Below are 25,350 nucleotides of genomic sequence, written 5' to 3' on the forward strand. Positions count from 1 at the left end.
CCATTTCACACTCCCACAGTGCTATGCTAGATCCTTCATAGACTGCTGAAATAATGAGCTACTGGTTTACCTACAGGAACATGGGTGACTCATGGGTTGTTCTACTACCAGAGCCCCACCCCAACACAACCTTCTGCCCCTTATGTATCCTACACCCCCCAAGATCCTGTGCAGCTGGCTCAGGAGGGAATGGTGACTGGAATCTCAGACCAAGGACTGGCGACCCTTTCTCCCCTTTCCTTCCATGAGGTAGTGTTAATGGCCTCATTATCCTGGACTTAGCTAACAACTGTATTAATAGCTACAATAGAATAAAAGCAGCATAATATGGTTATGATAGGGTAATTGGGTTATCCTAGACTTAGCATTGTCTGATTATTCTTTTGTCTTGCCTGTGGTCAAGGTCTTCCCAAATCACAGTACCTGCCCTGCTTCAAGATGGTGATGCTCGTCAAACCTAAAGAAAACAGCTACACTACACATCATCTCAGGTCAGCCTTGAAACAGTATGAAACATATGGTGATGTAATCCAAGCAATCAGGAAGCTGAGGCAGAAGGATTTGGAGTTCAAAGTCATCCTCATATATACAAGATACTTCTTTAAAAAAAAAAAATGCTGGGCGGTGGTGACACACACCTTTAATCCCAACACACTGGAAACAGAGACAGGCGGGTCCCTGAATTTGAGGCCAGCCTGGTCTATAGAGCAAATTCCAGGATAGCCAAGGTTACACGGAGAAACTCTGTCTTAAAAAACAAAAATATAAAAATGAAAAATAAAAAACACCCTCAAATCAAATTCCTAGGAAGAAGGTATTATTGGCCTGTGTCTTGAGTAAGAAAACCAGAAATGCCAAGCTCAGAAACGTATCAGCTCTGTATCCCAAGACACACAACTCTGCAGGACACATCAGGACTCAAACCCAGATCTGTCAACTCTACTGCTGCTGCCCTTCCCCCACACCACTCCTGATGCCAGGATCCCAGGCTTGGGCCCTGGGTATTGTGTGCCCTACCCACCCCCCACTCCTGTCCTCTCCCAAGCCCCATCCTGCTGGTTGGGTTCAGAGTTTCTGTTCATTTCCCTTGCCAGCCAGTCTGTGAACAAAAGCTAATCTTGGCAGAACACCTCCTGGCTCCATTCGTTATGGGAAGGAATTCCATTGCCAGAGAAGTACACTGTGTCTAAGGAAGCCCTGGAGGTCCAGGGGAAGGGAAATGTTCTCCTCTACAAATGGGTCAGGCCAGAGACTTCTGCCTACCTGCCTACCTACCTTAGACCCTTAGAGGGATTGGGCAAGAAGAGCATGATCCTTGCACAGGAGCTCATGGCCAGATCCCTCTCCCAAACAGACATCAGAACAAAGGGTCACAGTGGAACAGTAGAGGCATTCTGTATGGGGACAGTGGGGACAATCAGGAGCTCTGGCTTGGCCTGGAAGTTCACAGACTGGATGTCTAACCCCTTCCCAGGGTGATCACAGCAAGTTTAGAGTGGCCTACCTGCTCCCATTCCCATTCTGTTCCTTAGCAGCAGGAGGGCTGGGCTAGGAGAAGGGGCTTTTCCTAGGGGACAAGACTGTCATGGGGGAAGGTGGGATAAAGAAGATGAGGGAGGGTGGAGTCAGTTATCACTGCCATCTCACCCGACAGGTCAGGCTTTAGTGCAGGGCTGCCTTACTTGGCTGAGTCAATCAGGCCAGAGGCGGATTGGTGGGATAAGAGCCAAATATTGCCAGAGTGGTACGGCTCCTCCATAAAGAGAGGATGAGCTGCTCAGACTTCAGCATGAGTTTCAGAGCCATGGCCAAGACGAATGGTAAGTGGAGTCTTCCTCCAGGTCTGGAAAAGACCAAGCCAGGAAGCGTTAGACACTGAAACAGGCATAGGTACTGGATGGGAGAGGGACATGGGTCAACGGGGTGGGCATAGGTCTGAGGACATCTCAGCCGAGGACCACATTAAAGAGGGTAAGGACTGAGGCAGGGATTTGGCTTCAGCAGGACCTGTTGAAAATGAGTTCAAGCCGGGCGGTGGTGACGCACGTCTTTAATCCTAGCACTGGGAGGCAGAGGCAGGAGGATCTCTGTGAGTTCAAGGCCAGCCTGGTCTACAGAGCAAGATCCAGGACAGGTGCAAAGCTACACAAAGAAATCCTGTCTCAAAAACCAAAAAAGTAAAAGAAAAAGAAAAGAAAAGAAAGAAAGAAAATGAGTTCAAAGGAGAGGGATCTGGAGGAGGAGTCTGGGGGTTGGATCCACTCAAGGCAAAGTACAGAGGGACCAAGAAACAAATACTGATAGCTCAGGGGAAAATATACAGGCTAGAGACTGGATAAGAATGTTAAGATAGATCTGTGGGGTGGGAAGAGGGATTGAGGTTTAAGGAGTCTCTTCTTGGGGCTTGGCAATGTCTCGCCTCTTTTCTGGTGAGTTGTTCCAGCAGCAAGCTGTCTTGGCAGTGGGAAGGGTCTAACGTACCTCCTTCGTGTCTGGCCCCTAAAAATCCTCTTCCTTTGAGGAGCTCCAGTTGTCTTGACACCACAAAGACCAAACTAAGGGGGTTCTCACCAGCCAGAAACTCAGCTTCTGGGAGAAGCTCAGAGTTCCAGTCCTTGCCTGGTCCACTTAGGAGCAGGTGACATGGAAGACAGCCTCTGTGTCAGACAAGACTAGCTAACTGTGAAAAAAAATTAAGTCACTCAAGACTTGTTATGTGGTAGTCATTAGCTATCTGAGTGATGAGTTCTAATCTTGGTATCACATTACATACCCAGGGAGCTTGGAGAAACATCGATGAGGCTGGAGAAAACATAGGGACTGCCTGTTTGTCACAGGTCACTTCTCACTCCCACTCAGAGAACTGAATCTATCACACACACACACACACACACACACACACACACACACACATCTTTTCACAAGTATGCACACACCCCTCTCTCCCTCTCACTCACTCTCTACCCCACACAGCCTCACTGTCCAGATGCACTCAGAGAACCCTCACATACACCCACCTTCTCACACATCTCATCCTCCTCACTGTCAAATCCAGCCCATCTCACACTCCAGTTCTCAGTCCATCTCACTTTTCCATAGATTCATACACACTCAGACAACCACACTGTCCCACAAAAGCATCCTTCACATATAGTCATGAACCATGCAGTCATACAAAGCGAGAGCAAACCACAGCCACACTCCCACCCACAAACTGACAGTTATACATGACCACAGTCCTTTACACACTCATAGGTGAGCACACATGCACACTCTCCATCAGGAGCAGACACATGTGTAGTCAGCTGTGAACTTCCCACACCCACCAGCTTCCAAGGTACAAGCTGTATTCACATTCACTCATTAATCACACAAATAACACTACAGTTCACAATACCCTGCACAGCACAATTGCCATCATAGAGACATAATACCAAATACTTGTATCTAAAGCCACACACTTGTCAGACACTGCTCTCACCTGACTGCCCTGTGCCAGCTTCCACAGTCAAGCTCATCCTAGATAAACAGGTCCCAGAGCCTGGGCTCCAGAGAGAACACTCCTTGCTTTCTCTGCCCCCAGGAATCTTTATTTTGGGGATCCTGCTATCCATCTCCAGCTGCCTTGCCTTCCACGAGGACCTTGACAAGTGTTTCCAGGACCCTAAATATGAGACCTTCCTTCTCACAGCCCAGAATGGGCTTCACACCTCCCCACTGTCCAAGCATGTGGTGGTAGTGGGAGCTGGCATATCAGGCCTAGTGGCAGCTAAGACCCTACAGGATGCTGGTCACAAGGTAAGAAGGTCTTGAAAGGCCTTGATCATCAGCTTCCAATTTGCTTCCTGGGGTGGAAAAGGAGTGAGTGACCCGACAGGGGGTGATGCACAACTGCATGTCCCAGTCTCCGAACCCTTAGTCATCGCTAACCGCCCTTGGTGTTCTTATGGAGACAAGAATGAAGATCCGTGCTACCAAGGCAAAGGCCTCAATCGCTCAGGACCCCAGGGAGCAAACAGCCCCAGTGAGGATATCCTCCCTGCTCATGGCCTCCAGGCCAGAGCCTATGGCCATTTGGAGGTGAGAAGTGGTTTGGGGAGAAAGGACAGCACTCCCTAAAAATGACAGCCACTTCTCTCAACTCCAGGTAACCATCTTGGAGGCCAGTCACCACATCGGAGGTCGGGTGGTCACAGTCAGAAACAAGGAGGAAGGTTGGTACTTTGATCTAGGACCCATGCGAATCCCGGAAAGCCACAAGTAAGTCCTATACAAGAGAAGGAGCAAAAAGGGGTGGAGTGGGGATGAGGAAAAGGCAGGGGGGACCCTGATGCCATCCTTCAGACTCACTGTGTCATGTGATCCAACCCAGTAAGTCAGGGCTGATACTCCATTCCCACTTCAGAGGGAAGACTGTGGTCACAGGAAGTGATAGACCCAAACTGACCATTACAATCATTGTTGCCAGCTCATCAAACTATAGAGTGTAAACATGGGCAGTTCCATATTTGTCACTTACATCAAAATACGCTGAGAAATTATAACACATTACTATTAATAATACCTATTATTTGTTGAGCACTAACTTTGTTCTAGACCCTATCTCCACAGATGTTTCTTTTTTTTTCTTTTTGCCTTTAATATAAATTGAACCCACACTCACCCTCAGATCAACAAAAACATAAACAACTGCACCAGCCCAAAGTGGGAGTCATTAAATATAGCCTTGAAGTTCTTAGAAGTGCACGGCGGGATCTCAAAGGCTGTCTGAAACAAAGGACATCTGTCTATACTTTTGAGTCCTATTAGCTAGGATTTCATAAAGGGAGGATCTTAATTCAATGAACTTCTCACCTTCTACAGCCTTGGGAGACAGGGAGCCAATGCCCACAACATTAAATGAGATTTCAATTGAACAAGAATTACCTTGAGTTTCCTAGGCACAAGCTTATACTGGTTTCACCAGAAATAGTTTCTAATATAGGACCAGAAGGAACAAGAATGTGACGATGCCTGTCTCTGCTCCAGGCTAACCCGCGCCTATGTCAAGAAGTTTGGTCTAAAGCTGAATAAGTTCATCCAGAATAATAACAACACCTGGTACCTACTCAATGGACACCGTTATCGTACCTGGGAAGTCAAGGCTAACCCAGAGATCTTGGGTTACCCCGTGAACTCCACAGAGAAGAGCAAAACCGCCCAATACCTCTTCCAGCAAGCCATCACTAAGGTGCCTGTTGCCTTTCCCAGCTGGGATCAAGTAGGAAAGGGGAGGTGCCTAAAGTCATACAACAAATCAATATGTGGATTCAGATCACCTGATCCCACCCAACATTCTTATGATTGGTCCACTGGCCTTATAATATCTGTTGATGATGTCACCACCCTCAACTCCACCTTCAACCCTTCTGTCTTTGAGGAATCCAAGGAACATGACTTGGTGGGCAGCAGTGTAAAGAAAGGGGCAACTAGATGAGGCAGCCCTTGGTAGTGAATCAGTCATCCTAGATGACAGTGAAGATCTTTATCTTAAGATGTCTGTGTGTCTGTGTTTGTGTGTATGTATGTGCCTATTCGTGTATGTGTGTGTGTGTGTGTGTGTGTGTGTGTGTGTGTGTGTGTGTGTTTAGGTAAATGTGGGTGCATATGCATATTTGTGTAGAAGCCAGTGGTCAACATCAGCTGTTGTAGAAGCCAGTGGTCAACACCAGCTGTCTTCTTCAATTGCTTTCTGCCTTATTTTATTTTATCTTAGGCAGTATTTTTCACTGAACCAAGAGCTTACTAATTCTGCTAGACTGGCTGGCCAGCAAGCCCCAGGAATCCTACTGTTTCTTCCTTCTGGCATTACAGTCATGTGATACCACACCCTGATTTTTTAAAAAATTTGATGTGCATTGGTGTTTTGCCTGCATGTAAGTCTGTGTGAAGTTGTCAGATCCCCTGGAACTGGAGTTACAGACAGTTGTAAACTGCTATGTGGGTGCTGGGAATTGAACCTGGGTCCTCTAGAAGAACAGCCAGTGCTCTTAACCACTGAGCTGTCTCTCCAGCTCCAACACACCCTACTTTCATGTGGGTGCTGGGGATAGCACTCAAGTCCTCAATCTTGTACAGCAAGTGTTCTACAAACTGAATATACACCTTAGATTTTCATCTTGAACAGGTCCTTTGTTTCAGGTCAGGTGTGGTAGTACAAGCTTTCAATCCCAGTACTTGGGAGGTGGAGGCAGGAGGATCTAGAACTGAGGAGCAGCCTCAGCTATACAGTGAGTTTGAAACCAACCTAAGCTATGTGAGACTCTGTCTCAGCAACAGTATGACTGTCTTTAAATGAAGGGAAGGAGCAGCGTCCAGGAGCTCTGGGAACTGCCCTTTCCTGGATTTCCCAGCCTCCCCAAGGACATCCAAAGAACCTGACTCTAATCTAAAGGCATGTGAGGCTTCTGTCACCCTGTGACCTTGTCTACAGCAGCCTAGATGTCCTGGTCACCTGGAGGCCCAGCTTGATTACTATCTCTTCTCCCTTCTGCAGATCAAAGAGCATATGAAGTCATCCACCTGCAGCCAACTGATGTCCTTTTACGACTCTTACTCCACCAAGGTAAGTGACACAGGAGGCCCAGAATGGAGCGGGAGTGACAGGCTCTGTGCTCAGCCAAGGCCCTGGGGCAGTGTCCTGCAGACAGAATGCCCTCTTCCTACTGCCAAAGCCTTTGCCTCCCTCAAGCCTGGAGCTAACCTTGCCTGGCCCAGGCCCCTGCTAAAGCTTTCCTACATACCACACCCTCTAGCCCACACTTCCATCTATGGTACCTGCTTCCACAGGCTTATCTGATGAAGGAAGGAAAGCTGAGCAAAGGCGCAATCAAGATGATCGGGGATGTGATGAATGAGGATGCTGGGTACTACAAGTCCTTCCTGGAGTCCCTAAGGACTGCTAGCCTCTTCTCCAGAAATGATGAGTAAGGCTGATTCGGGGCCAGGAAGAACCCAGTCCCCAGCACTGGCTTATTGGGTATTTACTATGTAAGGGGTGCTCAGGTAACAATGCCTGCCTGACATGGGGCTGTGTATCATGAAGGTGATGTTTATAAAACATCCCACACAAGAGTTCAGGGACCAAAGAAATGGCCAGTACTGGGACACACAGAACTAGGGGTGTCTCCCCATCTCATCTCCCCCTCTCCACCCCTGTAGATTTTCAGAGATCACCGGTGGCTTTGACCAACTGCCCAATGGCTTTAATGCCAGCCTGAAGCCTGGCACCATCCATTTGAAGTCCAAAGTAGAAACTGTGGTGAGAGATGGGCCTAAGGTGAAAGTTTTGTACCGCACAGATGGGCCCACCTCCACACTGCACCAACTCACTGCTGACTACGTGATCAACTCAGCCTCAGCCAAGGCCACACGCCTCATCACCTTCCAGCCACCCCTGTCCCCAGATAAAACACAAGCCCTGCGCTCCGTGCATTATATCAGTGCTACCAAGGTGGGTTTTGTGTGCAACAATTGCTTCTGGGAACAGGATGGCATCCGGGGAGGCAACTCTGTCACAGACCGGCCTGCACGCCACATTTACTATCCTAGCCACAGCCTGCCCAGTGGCAAGTGTGTCCTGCTGGCCTCTTACACTTTGGGAGATGATTCCTCCTTCTTGACTGCCATGAAGCCCAAACAGGTGGTGAATATTGTCCTGGACGACCTGGCAGCAATGCACCACATACCCAAGGAGGAGCTAAAGCGCATGTGTCCAAAAGCGGTGGTCAAGCACTGGTCTTTAGACCCCTTCACCATTGGTGCCTTTGCTCAGTTCACACCCTACCAATCCGTGGACTATTCCGAGCAGCTCTTCCAGCCAGAGGGCCGCATCCACTTTGCTGGAGAGCACACCTCCCTGCCCCATGGCTGGATAGACACTGCCATCAAGTCTGGCATCCGGGCTGCCATGAACATTCAGGCCATAGTGAACAAGGAGGCTACTCAGGGACAGGTACCTCTCTAGACGCCCTTTACCAACAATTGGGGTGGTTTTTTCCCCAAAGAACGGACTGTAGGAGTCTGGCGGAGTAGGCTGGAAGGTGAAAGCCGGCAGAACCAGGACAGAGGTCACCACTGGTCACTTGTCTGCAACCAGGATCCCAGCTGGGAAGCTGGCAAGAGACATCACCCCTTTCCTATCTCACTCCCTGCCTAGCTCTCCATAGGAAACAACAGAGCTGGAGTGCATGGAGGCATGGGTGGGAGCCAAGGCTGGGGAGTCCTACAATCTGCCCTTAGCTTGAAAGAAAGTGTCTCCTGCTGCAAAACAATAACAAGCAAAGAAGAAAAGCTTCAGCACCTGACTTGTGTCACCTCCAACTAGAAGACCCTAAACAAGCAGACAAACCCCAAGGTAGTGGCACATTGAATGGCAGGCTGACACACGTGCTCACACCCACAATACACACAAACTCCATCGCAGTGTGTCCGAGCCAAGGGCCTCTCATCTTGGTCCAATGTGGGTGGAAAAGGAGGGCTTCTTAATTAGTTTTTTCCTAAGCATTAGTGGGATCCTGGTCACCCTGAGAGACCCTCTCCGCTTCACCAGCCAGAAACCCTACCTGTAGCTACAGTCTACACACAGTCCTGAGGGGACACCATCCTCATTTTGCAACTCCTTCTCCGACTGTCCCCTCACTAAAACCCACCTGTCTTTACAAAATCAACCTCAGTCATCCTTCCTCAGATCCTCCCTCAGCCCTTCCCCAACTCCAAGGTCCTCTCTCCTCTGAGTCACAATTCTCCCCCACCCAGAATGCCAAATGGGCTGAAGACCTTACTGAGTTCGAATCCCCAACCAGACCAGGAGATGCCCTAAGGGCTGAGATCACATATTTTATGCTGTGGGGTGTGTGTGTGTGTGTGTGTGTGTGTGTGTGTGTGTGTGTGTGTGCGCGCGCACGCGCGCACATGCACACTATTTTCTTTAGCCTACCAATCCTTACTAAACATCCCATATGCCTGGCACCACCTGGCTGAGAAGCAGAGACACAGAGAGTATGAAACAGTGAACATCAACTCCCCTCCACTAGCCTCCCCATGTGGTCAAAGATCAGTTCCCAAATGTGACTCAATTTTTGTTCCAAAGTCTTAGAAACCAAGAGTTATTCCTGAGTCTTGGGGGAATCAACTAAGTAAAAGGAAAGGTAAACTGAGTCACAAGCACTCCTCATTTGAGAGACTGGGGAGGACCCAGGAGGCAAGCACAATGACATAGGAGGGAGGAAGAGGGAAAGAAAACTCCCATCTTCTCCTACAATGCCGCCCACTGTTAAATCTAGACATCTCTTCTCGGATACCCAATGGTCACAGACAGTCAGGACATTGTTAGTTCCAGGGGACAGAAATCAAACTGGGGTTTTTTTGGGGGGATGGGGAGTCCTATGTCCAGAAGTCCAGGATGAACAGAGCGACTAGGCTCCAGACTGCAAAACTAGTAGTAAGGACCCAGAGTCTAGGTCTGGGCGGGCTCTGTCCTCTTCTTACAGACGAATGCCTGTGGTGTTGTGTACACAAGGACGCAAAAGGGTGGGCTCTTCTCCAGTGCAAATAATCACAAGATGCACACTTGGTTAGGCTGCTATAGCAAGCAAACCAGGTACTCTCTGAGGCCTGGAAACACACTCAACCACCATTCCTGGGGTTAAGCTGCTGTACCTGGCTACAGGGATCTACACAGGGAAACTATCTAGGGAGTATCTTGGTGACATTAAGCAGGCACCCTTCCCTTGCAGGTTCACCCAGTGAGCTTAGGCTGGTCCCATTTACAGCTGTTAGTGTTGGAAGTGCAGCTTGTTGTTTGATTAGTTCCAATCCCAACATCATATGGAGGTTTGGGGTCTAGGCATAGCCAGCAGTCTCTACCTATATCTGGCTGAGAATGGCTAAGAAACTGGTACCCTCCACTTAGGATACCAAACTCCAAGGGGCTGGCTTCTTCTGTCCCTTGACTTTTATCCTCATGGTTACTGAGGGAGTTCCTGGGCAAAGTGGAGGTTGAGAGTTTACTGCCTTGGAGAGGGTCAGATCTTGGGGGTGCCAACATAGGCTAGTTCAGCCCAACAGGCTGAAGACCCTAGGTACAGGTTTCTTTTGAATAGTAAACTGCTGCCTGGGTTTGGACCATTCAGGTATAACTTGACGCCCCAGATTCTACCAGTTTCCCAATAATGGGCTTCCTGCCAGGCCCTAACCTTTATGGACATGAGATTGCATTGCCTGTGGCCACAGGTAAGAGATGATGGTTTTCTCTCTAGGACTATAAAGGGATCAGTGTGTCCCCAGGAGGACTTGGTTTTGCAACTCCACTGAGCTCAATAGTATTCTCCTAGATTCTGGCAACTGAGGGGGATGGGGCATGAGGCAGGCATAGTACTGGATAAATCAGTACTCCTTCTCTTCACCAGTGGACCCACAGCCCCAGAAGTGAGTGAACCATCCCCCTGGAGCTTCTGGTTGTAATAGTTTACAGAAATCTACTTGTAAGATGGGTTGGGTCTCAGTAGATAGATTGGCTGTGAGCTCCCCAGTCCTGTCTGGTCTTTCTTAATTCCCATATGCAAGGTCCTGACCTATGGGAGTTTGAGGCCTTTCCCACAGGGAAACAAAGAAGATAAAATTGGACAATCATAGTTGTAGGGTCCATGTCAGGCATGGAAAGAATGTAATGATGACCCATCTGTCATCTGTAGCCTCCTTCAGCTGGGTCTGGTGGATCCATGAAGTGACCAGTGACCTTCAGTGCTGTGGGGGTGGTGAGGACCACAGAGCACAGGCCTTTCTATGTTGGCTCCAGGCTCTGGGTTGAGATTCTCTTTATTCACACAAGGTCTCCAGGCTGGAACTCGTAGGCAGGCTCATATATGGGCAAAGGTGCAGCCTCTTGAATTGTCTGATGAATAGTTAGTCCTCTAGGTCTGTTTCCAGGCCTGTAAGGACTTAAGGAGGGGATGGTTAGTAATGTCTGCCTTATGAATAGCTTAAGAAGGGAGGGGATGGCCTCCCAAATGATTTCCAATAGGGTGACAGGGACCTTTAGAAAGGCATATGGTAGGAATTTGGCCCAATTTTTGCTGGTCTCAAGGATGTATTTAGTTAAAGTCTCTTTTAAGGTCCTAGTCATCCTTTCTACCTACCCTGAGTTTAGTTTCCAATCAACATTTAGGACCTTTGCCAGATTTGGGGAAATGTTGGCCATGAAGGCCAAGCCATGGCTGGACCACGTGGAGAAGGGCAACCCAAATCTAGAAATTAACTCTTTGAAGAGTTTCTTGGTAACCACTGGGGCTGCCTTCATTCAGGTGGGATAGGCTTCCATCCATCCAGAGAAGGTATCCATGACAACTAAGAAATACTTATACCTGAGAACCATGGGTAAATTCCACTTCCTGATGTTCTCCAGAAGTGCTTTCTTGGGTATAAATTCCTTCCAGAGCTTTTTCTCCTTCTTTGGGGTTCACTTGTGTGCAAATGGTACATCAGGACACTATGTCTTTGACAAGATTGTCTAGTTGAGGGATGTAATCCATGGGCCTGAGGAAGTCAGCAGTTTTTGGTGCCTCCATGTGAGTGGCCTGGGAGAGTTTGTTGAGCACTCATCTCTGAAAGCAGCAGGGAGTTGGGGTCTCCCATCCTGAAAGAACCACCACTTGTTAGTGTCCTGCTTCACATCTTCCCTTCCTGACATTTGGCCTCTTCCTGTGTATAATTTGGGCATTGGAGCAATTCAGGTTCAGACAAGGTGACCAAGATCTGGAGAGGCCCCACTAATTCTAAGGTCACCTCCTGGGTGGCTAAGTCTGCTGCCTTGTTTCCTTGGGCCTTCTGGGATCCCCCCTTTTGATGCCCTTAGCAGGAAACAGCAGCTACCTCTTTGGGCAGCCATGCAGCCTCTAGTAGGACCAGCATTTCCTCTTTATTTTTAATTTCCTTCCCGACTATGGTGAGGAGTGCCCTCTCCCTATAGAGGGCACTATGGACATGGGCTATGGCAAATGCATACTGACTGTCTGAGCACCCAGTGATGGCTTTGCCCTTCCCCCTACAAAGCACCTGGATTAATGCCAAGAGCTCAGCCCTTTGTGCTGATGTCCCTCAGCTGAGAGACTGGGCCTATACTGTCCTGTCCAAGGTGACACTGCAGCCTGCCATATCTGATTCCATCTTGAGTAAAACTGCTCCCATTCATCTCTCTGGGGTCTCCCTCAAGAGTGCTCTACAGAGTGTGGGGTGGTTAGGAACAACAGTTCCTAACCCAAAGTTGGTCTGTCAGCTTCTTTTACTAGCATGGTGGTAGCTCCCAACCAGCACAAACAGGATAGAGTCCTTTGGATGAGTAGGCCTTCTCCAGGGTCTCTTCCATGGTCCCAGTGCCTGGGCAAGGATCCCCTTTGCAGTCACTTACATAGGACAGGGTGTCCTTCTCTCTCCCACTTTGAGGTATTTCAGACTTCCCCCTCTGGGATCTTTTACTACTGCTTGGGCAGATCTTTTGGGGTTTTTTTCTCCTACAGAGAGAGTCATGGTATGAGCCTTCTGAGCAATCTCCCATTATTGGGACCTATTCATACCCTCAACCCCTTCTAAGTTCTGAAGTTTCTTTTTTAAAATTTTTATTGCATGTGCATTAGTGTTTTGCCTGCATTCATGTCTATGTAGGGGTGTTGCATTCCCTAGAACTGGAGTTACAGATAGCTGTGAGCTGCCATGTGGTGCTGGGAACTAAACCCAGGTCCTCTGAAAGAGCAGCCAGTGCTCTTTTGTTTTGTTTTGTTTTTCAAGACAGAGTTTCTCTGTAGCTTTGGAGGCTGTCCTGGAACTCACTTTGTAGACCAGGCTGGCCTCGAACTCACAGAGATCCACCTGCCTCTGCCTCCCAAATGCTGGGATTACAGGCGTGCGCCACCACTGCCCGGCCAGCCAGTGCTCTTAATAGCTGAGCCATCTCTCCAGCCCCCTGAAGTTCCTTTCTAATATTTGGGTCTGAATGCACAACAAAAACAATATCGGTTGCTTGTTGGTTTTTCTGGTGTGTCTGGGTCTACAGGAGTGAACACTGGATAAGCCTCACAAAGGTGCTCCAGGAACCAGCAGGTGCTCCTTGAGATTATTGTATTACCTCGTTCATCCTAGAGACAAACTGGCAGGCTTGCTGGCAGCTGCCTTCAATCCTTCTAAAAGGGTCTGGTGAAAACTATCCAGAGCCTCCTTACCTTGGCCAGTGTTGGGGTCCCAGTCATGTTGGGCAAAGGGGAATATCCACTCTCTGGGCTGCACTTGGGCAGGGATCCCCTGCCCAGCCCCAGGACAGCTTTCCTATTCTCAAGCTGGATTCTGACCCACTCCTTGGCCATGAAGAGGTGGCCAAGAGCTTTTGGCAATCATTCCAGTTTGCCTGGTGGGTGTAAAAGACTGTCTCCAGGCGACTAATGAGAGCCTGAAGTTCTCTAGAAAATAATGGATTCTGAGTTTTCCAATTGTACATATCACTGGTTGAGAAGGAGACATAAACCAAAAGGGGATGGAGGTGAACCTCCAGGTGTTGGACCCTTTGGAGGCAACTCGTTTAGGTGGATGGGGGCTGCCTATGTCCAGGGGAGTTCCTCCCAGAACCCCCATAACTACAGCCACTCTGCATGTATGCATGTGAGGAGGGGAGAGGAAGCCCAAGGTAGGAAAAACTTCTTCTTCCACCAACCCCAGCACAGCTGGAGGAACTATCTCCTCCTTCCCTGGTGCAGATGTCTACTGGAGTGGGCATAGGAGGAAACAAAGGGAGCGTGGGGCCTCAGAACTGTTTCCCCTTCCCTGTGCATACTCCACTTACAACCACACAGATGGCAAGAAGATGGACAGCAGAAGGATCCTTGTGGATGCATTGAGGGGCCACACTGTGAAGGGCTAGAGGCTCCAGAGAGGCCAGGTACCTCCCCATCTCCACATGGGGACCTAGATAGGGGCCATAAGCAGGGGTGTAGAGAAAGAACCAGTAAATGAAACAAGGAGAGAGAAGGGTGACCCACCCACAGAGATGCTCTTGGAGTCAAGACAAGGGGCACAATGGCGAGATGCACATGTCCAGTACCATTCCAGGGAGCAGAGCAAAGACAAGGACCTGGACAGCAAGTGAAAAGCAGTCAGAGCTAGGAAGCTAGGATCAAGCAGAAGGAAGAGCTTCACAGTGTTGGTAGAGGGAAGCTGGGGTGTAGCTGGAGACCTTCTCTCCAGCCCCCACCAAGCCCTGTCAGTCCAACAGCCCACTTATAAAATAAACACATAGACACTTATATTATTTAAACTGCTTGGCCATTAGCTCAGGCCTGCCATTGTCTAGCTCTTACTCTTATATTTAGCCCATTTCTATTAATCCATACTTTGCCACGTGGTTTGTGGCTACTGATACCTTACATCTTTCTTGTCCTGGTGGCCACTGGTTGTGTCCCTCCTGCCTTCCTGTTCTTTCAATTCTCCCCTTTGTTAGTCCCACCTATTCTTCCTGCCTGGCTACTGGCCAATCAGTGTTTTATTTGCCAATCAATCATCCACAGCACTTCCCCTTTTTTAAAAAAAGGAAGGTTTTAACTTTAACATAGTAAAAGTACATATAACAAAACAATTATCAAGCAAGAATTACAGTTACAATATTATGAAGATATCCTATCTATCTTATATTTGTGAGTCTAAGGTTTTATATCTAACTTATCTTTTATCATAACTGAGGAAATTATAACTCTAGTCTTCAACTACATCAAAGACCTCAGAAGGATATAATATTACCTGAGAAATGGGAGAAAGATGCAAGCAACTTTCAGGAGTCTTGCAAGGTAGACAGAGACAGCTGGCAACCTGGACAGTCACCTTGCCTCAACTGCTGACAATATGAGTGCTGTCCTTCTGGACAAGCGGGACACAAAGAAAAGGGACTTCTGAACTCTGCCAAGACAGGGTAAGATGGTGTTTCACAATTCCTTCTGACAATGGTCTATCAGATACTCGAGGCCTATAGCCAATTTGAATGCACCAACAATGCTGAAAAACATTAGGTGACTGTCCAGGCTGCCAGCTGTCTCTGTCTACTCTTGCAAGATTCCCGAAAGTTGCTTGCATCCATCTTCCATTTCTCAGGTACCATTATATTCCTTCTCAGGTCTTTGATGAGATTAAAGACTAGCAGTTATAGTTACAACTTAGTATGTATATAATATCTTAGATAGAACATATTAAGTCTTAGATTCAGGTTCTTTACGATAGGACACCTTTTGGAATGATCTTTGTAACATGCCATTTACTCACACACTAGACTTCTCTGGATTTTAGTATGAGTTTCTTGCTTGATATTGTTCGAATTGATTGTAGTTCCATCTTATCTAGGTCATTATCCCTCATTACTCCTGGACAATATTTGATAACCATCCCTTTGTATATAGTCTTGTATTAGGTTAGAACCTTCTTATTTAGACAAAAGGGGGAGATGTACTGGGTAGCCATTCCAGCTTTGACCTGGAAGTTCCAACCCCCATTGAGGCTTCAGTAATGGTCACGTGGTCACGCCAAAAGGCAGGGCTAAGAGAGGATGCTGAAGACCCGAGTTCTGGATGCCAGGGCTCTCTTGGTTCCAGGACCCTGGACGCTGGAGGTAGACTGAGCAGAGTTCTCCAGAGAACACTGCCGGACTGCGACACACCTTTCCCAGACCCTGCAACCTAACTATCCATTCATTTGTAAATTACGCCACTAAATAAACCTCCCTTTTAACTACGTGGAATGGCCATAATAATTTCACCAATAATGGGGGGACTATTTACCCTACCCTGGGCACAACCAGGGGCCCCACTGGGGCATATGGAAGGAGAAAATAAATTTTCTCCAGTGTGGCTGAGAGAACAGGAGGAGATTTGGGATTTCTCTGGTTGACCTGAATGAGCCAAAAGGATTCAGGTCCCCAGCAAGAGGACACAGGTCTTAGGCCAGGGGTGTTGTAGCAGGAATCTTAGATAGTCTTATTAATAAGATCAAACCTGAGCCAAGTATTGGGGTGAATGCTGGAAGATCAGAGAAGCAGAACAAGCCACAGCTTTCTCACCTCAACAGTTTCTCAGCTGATCCTGTTTCCTCAGACTGGATGGCTCTCAGCTGAACTGTTGCTAGAAGCCTAAAAGCATAACCAGCCAGATGCTTAACCAGCCAAATGCTTAACCAGCCAAATGCTTAACCAGCCAAATGCTTAACCAGCCAAATGCTTCTAGTTTCTGGTCCTCATGCCTTATATACCTTTCTGCTTTCCACCATCACTCCTTGGGATTAAAGGCTCACTTTCTGGGATTAAAGGTGTGAGTCACTATGCTTGGCTGTATCCTTGAACAGATGGATTTCTGCCTCTGGAATGCTAGGATTAAAGGCATGTGCTACCACTGCCTGTCCTCTATGTTTAATATTGTGGCTGTTCTGTCTCTGACCCCAGATAAGTTTATGTGGGTGCACAATATTTCAGGGAACACAATACCACCACAAGTTGTGGGTCTTACATCACAGAAAGCCACCCATCAATATATTGGTGCTAGTCTGTAAAACCTTCCTTGAAGTCATGCACTTCAATGGTGGCTGGAGACTGTTCCCTCCCCCTCCCACTTTAGATTTGTCTCTCCAACCAAAGAACTGGCTGAAACACACTGAGACACTCAGACAGACAACCATTAAGACAACTAGGGTGGCCACCACACAGACTGAAACCAGCAGATCTGGTAATGTCTCTCAGGATCCCAGACACTGGAATTAGGGGTATATCCAGCCTTCCCTAAGTGTCCTATTCAGAAGATGCCATAAACAGACTCACCTCTGGAGGGAACAGATCCAGGGGATTTCCTGTAGTTCCCCATTTAGGGTGGAGATGGCAAGAGCCTCTGGATTGACAGAAGCAGAGATGAGAGGAGTTCCTGGGGCCCTGGAACTTCTCAGGGTGTGCACCCCCCTAGGAACTGTCAGTTCCCAGTGCTCAGCCCAAGGAATCCAAGGCCCTCAGTGTCCTGGCATCTCAGTCTCTAGCAATTAAAGAAAGTCTGTATTGCTGGCTGGCAGTCACAGGGGGACCTTACCCAAATCATGCAGCCCAAACCTCATTGTCCTTTGTCTTTTATGCACAAAATCCACCTCCTGGCTGACACACTTCAGTTAGCAAGAACAGTTAGCAAAAACCAAAACTACAGAAGCCAAAAAGCAAGGTTAGGACAGTTAGGGACTTTCCCAGATCCTAGAACTACATCTAGGTCTTTGGTGGATTAGTCTTTTGTTCCCTTTTTGGCAGGTGTTGGCATCTATGTGCTGAGTTCTAAGGTCAGGCTGGTGCTGCCAAAATGGCATCAGTATGCTAAGATCTGGGGGTCTGTTACAGGCAGCCCCAATGGTCACCAAAGATAAGCAAAGAAACAGTGCTAAGGATTATAGGTAGATAAATGCAACAGACACACAATACAGACTGCATCTCCCCTGGATCCCAGGGTAGAGCCAAGGAAATCAGCTGAGCTACTCCAAGGCTTGAGGGAGCCAGCTCCATTGGGTTTCTGAGGTCGACCAGTTCACCATAGACAGTGTCACAATGTCCACGGAGAACCAGAAGCCAAATAAATGACACCCTATGATCTGACTCATTGAGGAAGGAGTGTAGGTGGACTTTTCTATCCCACCAGCCAACTCCCAAATAATCACACAGAGACTTATTATTAATTATAAGTGCTTGGTCAATAGCTTAGGCTTGTTACTAACTAGCTCTTTTAACTTAAATTAACCCATATTTTTTTCTTTTTTTCTCTTTTTTTTTTTTTTTTGGTTTTTCAAGACAGGGTTTCTCTGTAGCTTTGGAGCCTGTCCTGGACTAGTTCTGTAGACCAGGATGGACTTGAACTCACAGAGATCCACCTGCCTCTGCCTCCCGAATGCTGGGATTACAGGTTTGCACCACCACCACCTGGATAACCCATATTTTTTATCTATACTTTACCATGTGACAGTATCTTTTTTTCAGCATGGCATTTCCATCTCCTGCTTCCTCTGCATCTCCTGGTAACTCCGCCCTTCTTCCCTGTTGCTGGATCATATCCACCCTTTTATTTTATTATTTGGGTGCTCAGCAGGAGTTGGAGTTCTTTGCTCTGGCCTTGTTGACCCCACCTCATGGGAGGCTCAGTAACTGGACTGTGCCTGCCTTAGGTTGCCTTGCCAAACAAGCTTTTATCCATCACTGACTATCAGCTCTCAAAGAGCATCCATCCCTGGTGAGTCACACCAGGTTGCAAGGGTCAGGTAGTAGCCTTTTGAATTTCAGAAAGCCAAGCATGCATAACCTTCTGTGGAGGGTTATGAGATGGATGTTTAAGAGCCATTAATACCTGTAAAGTCACTTTAGTGGCTGCCTGTTGTTGCCAGATATGCTGTGGGAGACACTTAAAAATGAGAAAGATTAAAAGCACCACCCTGAGCTGGAGAGATGGCTCAGAGGTTAAGAGTACTGACTGCTCTTCCAGAGGTCCAGAGTTCAATTCCCAGAAACCACATGATGGCTCACAACCATCTATAATGAGATCTGGTGCTCTCTTCTGGTCATACATGCTGTACATAATAAATAAATAAATCTTTTAAAAAAAAATCACCACCCCACCAATCAAAACATAAGTGATCCAGGAGGGATCAAACAGCCTTTTTATATTATGCTAAAACTTTTCAAAAGATAAAGAATCAAAGGCTATAATCTCTGCCCTTGTCTGATTTAATTAGAAATTTTCATGTTAGCTGTTCTATGTGCCCCATCTTTAGCTGTTCTGAAACAACTTCCTTTAAGATTGACAGCTTGTGTTCAATTATAGGCCACTGTTCCACCAATACTTTGGGGGGGTGTCTTTTTCGAGACAGGGTTTCTCTGTGTAGCTTTGAAGCCTGGAACTCACTCTGTACACCAGGCTGGCCTTGAACTCTCAGAGATCTGCCTGCCTCTGCCTCCTGAGTGCTAGGATTAAAGGCGTGCACCATCACCACCCGGCCCACCCATACTTCTTGATCTGAGAGTCACATCAATGTAATAGGGCTAAGGGGTTTGATTGTGGAGGATCTCGTGGGGACATTGGCCCTTAGAATTGGGGGTATGGGTCTTGTGCAGGGTTGTGGACCTACCTTTTCACGGACCTCAATGTCATCTAAAAAGGCCCTGTCATCTGTAATTAGGACAACACCCATATTCTCCAAAATATCTCTGCCCCACAGGTTCCTAGGTACAGTAAAAAATGATAGGGTGAATGGCTCCCCAATTGCCATCAATATCTTTCCAATGGACCAGGTGAGTGGTCATCTTAGAATTTTGTTGGCCTCCCACACCACTGATCAAGGGGCTAGATTTAAACTTCCAATGAGGGAAGCAAAGCACCTCCATCTCAGTTAAAATGGTGACATCTGCACTCATGTCAACCAAGCCTTTGACAGCTTATCCATCAAGACTGACAGTCAGCATTGGGGAGTATGAAAAAATGGGCATTGTTAGATTTTACCAGAGCCTCCTCTTACTAGTGGAGCTGAGGAGCACCCCACCTGGAGTTTAAATGGGCTACTGTTTTGGCAGGCTATGATCTGCAGTCCTTTGCCCTTATTGCATCTGGGGCATCAGGTCCTAGATTTTCCATGGAGGCAGTCATGCTGCAAATGGCCTGGTTTGCCACATCCCCAGTAAGTTCTATCTACCTGGGAGCCTTTGGGAGTGCCATTAGCACACTGCCTGTCAGTGAGAAAAGCATCCAGGGAGGCAATAAGAGTGGCAATGGGACTGGTGCTGGGGTCGAGATCTCTGGTGGCCTGCACCCATTTATGTATGTTCTTTTTTTTTTTAAGATTTGTTTATTTATTATACATACAATGTTCTGTCTGCATGTGTCCTTGCAGGCCAGAAGAGGGCACTAGATCTCATTACAGATGGTTGTGAGCCACCATGTGGTTGCTGGAAATTGAACTCAGGACCTCTGGAAGAACAGTCAGTGCTTTTAACCATTGAGCCATCTCTCCAGCCCTTATGTATGTTCTTGTTTCACACAGCTGCAACTGAGTTTGGGCATTGAGCCCCTCCCAAGTCCACTGTTTAATCAACATATCTCTAGTGGGGCCCTCATCCACTTTGCACTCTACTGCCTCATTGACATGAACCAGGAAGTCGGTGAAGAGCTCCCCTGGCTGTTGGATGAGATTGTGAAAGTAAGTTGAGAGGATCTAGGGAGTACAGGCTCTGAAGGCCTTGAGGGTCCAAGACCTGTTAAAAATAGGCATTCAAGCCAGGTGGTGGTGGCACACACCTTTAATCCCAGCACTCGGGAGGCAGAGCCAGGCGGAGAATTAGAGGCCAGCCTGAACTACCAAGTGGGTTCCAGGAAAGGCACAAAGCTACACAGAGAAACCCTGTCTTGAAAAAAAAAAAAAAGGCATTCAAGCTGATCTGTGCCTACCGCACAGGATAGACCTATTCCCCCATGCGCTGTGAGCAGATCATAGGTCACTGGGACATTAAGTAGGATGTTCATCTGGGCTTGGGATTCTACCTGATCATCATAGGCCAATCTCCAACTGAGAAAGACTGCAAGTTCCAACATAGTTTAAGCAAATGGTACCAAACAAAATAATTTTTATAACCATATGGACCGTTGAGCAAGGACCTGCTAAAAGTAGGGCGAGTCTGGGCCTGACTCATCGACTGCCTACTGGATGAGGGAGAGATCAGCTATGAGGGTGAGAATCCAGGCCTGGGAGTCAGCATATGGTCCCACACTGACTGGGCAGGCTTCTATGGGCCTACAGACTGGCAGTGGTGCAGGCTGTGAGGGTTGTCAGACATCTGGTGCCATGGGAGAGTAGCCACCTCCTGAGGCAGGTGGGTACTGGGGTAGATGGCCCTAAGATAACCGCCATGGACGTATAGCCATCCACCATCCATGGTGGTGGTGGAGCAGAGGGGAAGCAGCGCAGCTGCCTTCTCCTTGACAGGTTTTATGGGACCCAAACTGTCTGTCTCCTCATCATCAGATATCATAGAGATAACCAACAGGGAAATGGTGGGGTGATGAAAAGATTTCCCATCTTTTAGAGGGAAACAGCAAGCAAACAATAGTCAGAGAGAAGATGACAGTCAACAGGAGTGGAAATTTGTATCAGACCCTTATATCTTGTGCTTAGTGGGGGACTTCTGTGGGTTTTTAGGCCATTGTCATATGCCCACAGAGTGTCTCCAGATGAGGTATGGTGTTCAGGAGCCAAGTCTTGGTTCCACCTCCTAGAAGGTCAATCCTTATGTGGAGGTACCAGGCAAACCAAAACAGAAAAAAAAAAAAAAGTGCCTTCCTAAGGGAATGGGAAGACAAACACGACAGACAACACGAAAGAAGGAAAGAAATGAGGATCACAACACTTAACTGCCAAAGGGACTGAAAGAACACAACACCAAAGGGCTTTCTCACTGAAACACACCGCCTTAGTGGTGCTTTCAAACACCCCGAGTGAAGGGAGGGAGATGATGCTGTGGATATCACTCTGTATAAATAAAATGCTGTTTGGCCAGTGGCCAGGCAGGAAGTATAGGTGGGACAAGAGAGAGGAGAATTCTGGGAAGTACAAGGTGGAGAGAGAGACACCGCCAGTCACCGCCATGACAAGGAGGATGTAAGGTAATGGTAAGCCACGAGCCACGTGGCAAAATACAGATAAATAGAAATTACAGTTTGTAAACAATATAAGTCTCTGTGTGCTTACTTGGTTGGGTCTGAGCGACTGTGGGACTGGCGAGTAAGAGAGATTTGTCCTGACTGTGGGCTAGGCAGGAAAACTCTAACTACAAGATGATCTGAATCTGCCCTGGAAAAGAGAAAGCAACAGAAGCCCCATATTCAGGTGCCAGATGTTGCTGGCTCCTAATGGATCCCTTGGGGGAAGGGGTGAGAAGGTGCAGTATCAATGGCACAGACACCAGGAGTCAGTTGAAGGCAAACAGTAGACTCATTTATTCAATCATAGGGAAGGTTTTATATACCCTCCTCTTAGCACCCAAGATGTGTCCCAATTTGGTGGCATTGTGTGGTCATCCCTCATTGGCTGGGCATGCTCAGGCACTCTGACAGTAATCAGGAATCTGACAGTGCCTGTTGCTTAGGCAGACCCCAGGTTGGCTCATAAGGAAGTACATCATGTGCATGCCTTGGCAACTGGTTTAAGCCAATTTCCTCGACCCTGTGGGCCTGTCCTACTACACTATCCCTATGCTTTCTTTTTATTTGCAAGTCCTGCCTAACCTCTACCTACCTAGCTATTGACATTTAGCCTTTTATTAAACCAATGGAAGCAACATATTCACAGTATACAAAAGGATTATTCCACAGCATTTCCCCCTTTTGTCTAATTAAAAAGGAAGGTTTTAGCTTTAACATAGTAAAACTATATATAACAAAGTAGTTATCACATAAGAATTACAGTTACAATATCCAGTCCATTTCTATTTGGCAAAATTAGAGAAAATACTCTATCATATTTTTGTGAGTCTAAAGTTTTATACCTAATTTACCTTTTATCATAACTAAGGAAAAGTAAGTCTAATTATTTAGGCTTTAACTCCATCAAAGACCCCAAAGGGTGTAATGTTACCTAACAACAGGGATATCTGGCTATCTGGACAGTCACCCAAAGTTGCTCTGTAGCACTGGGGTATCCGCCTTTGGCCCACAAGCCTAGTACATCTGACAGAGATTTCTGGGAAGCAGGGAATTTTGAAAGACTGTTCTACCTTATCTTGGCAAAGTCTGGCAGTCACTTTCTTTTACATCCTACTGGTCCACTTTGGACAGCATATCATCAGCAATTAGGCAAGGACAGTTTCTTTGCCCAGTGGCTGGCTTTTGCCACAAAGAAAGTAAACTCCAATATGGAGGTTCTTCAATGCCCGTCATCCTTTTTATTAAGTAAATTGGTGCTATCAGGAGCAGATACGTCTCATTGTCATGAAAAAACTTCAAGTTATTAAATACTTTAAGTGTCATATTCTGTAGGTCTTTCAAATATTTGAAGACCATCTATCTAATATATCTGTTTAACCTTGAAAACATACCTAGTATGATTATAAGTTTGATTATTATAGATGACTATTAACCTGTATTTCTTAATTATACACCACATTTTAAAATGAGCTAAATAAGCACAATACCCCAAACAAGAGTAGAAACATACATACATATAACAAAAGTAACTTTAAATTTTTATCAATAAACCAAAATCCATACCAATGTAAAATATTTAAGGCTAATATCTGCTTTTTTAGTTTAAAAGTAAATTCAATAATCTACCCTTTTATCCTATTATTTCTATATCTCCCTTTTTCTTTTTCTTTTTCTTTTTCTTTTTCTTTTTTTGGTTTTTCGAGACAGGGTTTCTCTATGTAGCTTTGTGCCTTTCCTGGAACTCACTTGGTAGCCCAGGCTGGCCTCGAACTCACAGAGATCCACCTGCCTCTGCCTCCCAAGTGCTAGAATTAAAGGCATGTGCCGCCGCTGCTACTGCCACCACCGCCCGGCTCCCTTTTTCATTTTAGAAAAAGATCCCTGAATCTAACCTCCTTTGTTTAGTATTTTTTTTTCTTGACCATGGCCAATAAAAATTTGTAACCAACCCCCCCCAAACAAAGACAAATATCCATAATCAATTTTTTGGGAATGTGGGTGTTATTTTCTCTAAACTGTTTTCTGTTGTCTGGGGGTGCTGACACCTTTGGGGACCCTGAGAAAATTCAGGATAATGATCAAGTCCTGGCTGGAGTTGTCTGTGAGGCTGGGCCATCTCAGCCAGCAGCCTTGAAGCTGTTCTGGATGTTGAACTCTGAGGAAACTGTAACAGAGGCATTCTGAGATGTTGGATCACCTGGGCCACTCATTTTTATTGATGTCTGGTCTCCTTGCTCTAAAAATACATAAACTGTCAAATGTAACATACATATCTGCAATAATACAAGTATAGACTGTGTGGTGTACACAAGTTAGCCAAAAATGATTTTTTTTTGTTTTATATTTGAGCAGGTAAAATATACATCATGTGTCTTGTAGTTTTCCTAGGTTTATTTCTTTATGTCTGTAGTCAGGATTTTCAGGGGTTCTTCCTTGATCAAACCTGATTTTCTTTAACTCTGATAGAATCCACAGCCTTTCATTTCCTGTGGGAACAAGAGCACAACCTCTTCCCCAAAGCAACATATATTTTGACTTCCATTTTGAAGCCAAAACATTTTTAAAATATATAGGTTGGTCTAATCCAGCAGCCTTCACAATCCAATGTCTCTTAGCAGGTATCATTCGTTCATCAGCAATCAAAAAATTTAAAGACAACACATAACATACAGGATCCAGACTCCCTATGTATTTTCCACCCTTATGTGGCTTTTTTCTTTTATGTTACTATTTTTTAAGGATTTTGTTTGTTTGTTTTTTTGAACAGGGTTTCTCTGTAGCTTTGGAGGCTGTCCTGGAACTCGCTTTGTAGGCCAGGCTGGCCTCGAACTCACAGAGATCCACCTGCCTCTGCCTTATGAGTGCTGGGATTACAGGTGTGCGCCACAACCACCCAGCTGAATTTTATTATTTTTAAACTATTTTTTATGACTGTCTATACAGTTTCTCTTTTTTTTCCCAAGTCTATGTATTTTTTTTTTCTTTTTTGGTTTTTTGAGACAGGGTTTCTCTGAGTAGCTTTGCGATTTTCCTGGAACTCACTTGGTAGCCCAGGCTGGCCTCAAACTCACAGAAATCCGCCTGCTCTGCCTACTGAGTGCTGGGATTAAAGGCATGCACCACCACCACCCAGCTCGCCTATGTATATTTTAAACACCCTGTAACCTGTTTAGAGGGTTTTTTCCCATCTGTCTTTACTATGTATCTGTAACCTTTTCTGTCTGCATGGGCAAAACCTTAAACCACTGCACAGCTTAGCCCATGGTGTGCTGACAGCTGACTCCTCCCCCTCAGTTCCCCAAGAACCTCGTCTCATGGCAGAGGTACCAGTGGGAGCCACATTTATCACCAGCTCTAGGATGTTTTTGGTTCCACACTGCTGTAGACATTTATACCTAGCCTCATGCCATTGAGTAACATACTTCCCACTGTGCATAAACCCCATACAAGTGCTCAATAGCAGGGCCTCTTAAAAGAGCCATGCTTCTGTTTGCCACTAATACCAAGCCTACCCAAGAGAAGGCGGTCATCAGAAAGCTGCACTTGACTTTGCGTTTCAAACTTTATTTAAACTTTCTCAGGCCTT

At 46.6% G+C, this 25,350-nt stretch overlaps 1 protein-coding gene and 1 long non-coding RNA gene across 2 annotated transcripts; one reads left to right on the forward strand and one right to left on the reverse strand.

Moving 5' to 3' along the window:
• Positions 1–1,773: 1,773 nt before the first annotated feature.
• Positions 1,774–8,569, forward strand: LOC118578374 (L-amino-acid oxidase-like). Its single transcript, XM_036179272.1, has 7 exons — positions 1,774–1,820; positions 3,584–3,798; positions 4,148–4,260; positions 5,029–5,230; positions 6,536–6,604; positions 6,829–6,965; positions 7,201–8,569. Exons 1-7 carry the CDS (start codon positions 1,790–1,792, stop codon positions 8,003–8,005), a joined length of 1,572 nt encoding a protein of 523 aa, XP_036035165.1. The 5' UTR covers positions 1,774–1,789; the 3' UTR covers positions 8,006–8,569.
• Positions 8,570–10,739: 2,170 nt separating this feature from the next.
• Positions 10,740–17,014, reverse strand: LOC118578375. Its single transcript, XR_004944254.1, has 3 exons — positions 16,874–17,014; positions 11,403–11,674; positions 10,740–10,979 (listed from the first exon to the last, which is right to left on the reverse strand). It is a non-coding gene; the product is annotated as an uncharacterized LOC118578375 (long non-coding RNA).
• Positions 17,015–25,350: the final 8,336 nt, after the last annotated feature.

Source organism: Onychomys torridus, chromosome 2 (genome assembly GCF_903995425.1).
Source record: "Onychomys torridus chromosome 2, mOncTor1.1, whole genome shotgun sequence".
NCBI classification, from domain to species: domain Eukaryota; kingdom Metazoa; phylum Chordata; class Mammalia; order Rodentia; family Cricetidae; genus Onychomys; species Onychomys torridus.

What these genes read in the sequence shown, in the direction of transcription:
- LOC118578374 (XM_036179272.1), top strand. Translation starts at nt 1,790, where the DNA reads ATGAGTTTCAGAGCCATGGCCAAGACGAATG. An exon ending in AGCCATGGCCAAGACGAATG is followed by an intron (nt 1,821 to 3,583) that starts GTAAGTGGAGTC and finishes CTCTGCCCCCAG; the next exon opens with GAATCTTTATTTTGGGGATC. An exon ending in TACAGGATGCTGGTCACAAG is followed by an intron (nt 3,799 to 4,147) that starts GTAAGAAGGTCT and finishes TCTCAACTCCAG; the next exon opens with GTAACCATCTTGGAGGCCAG.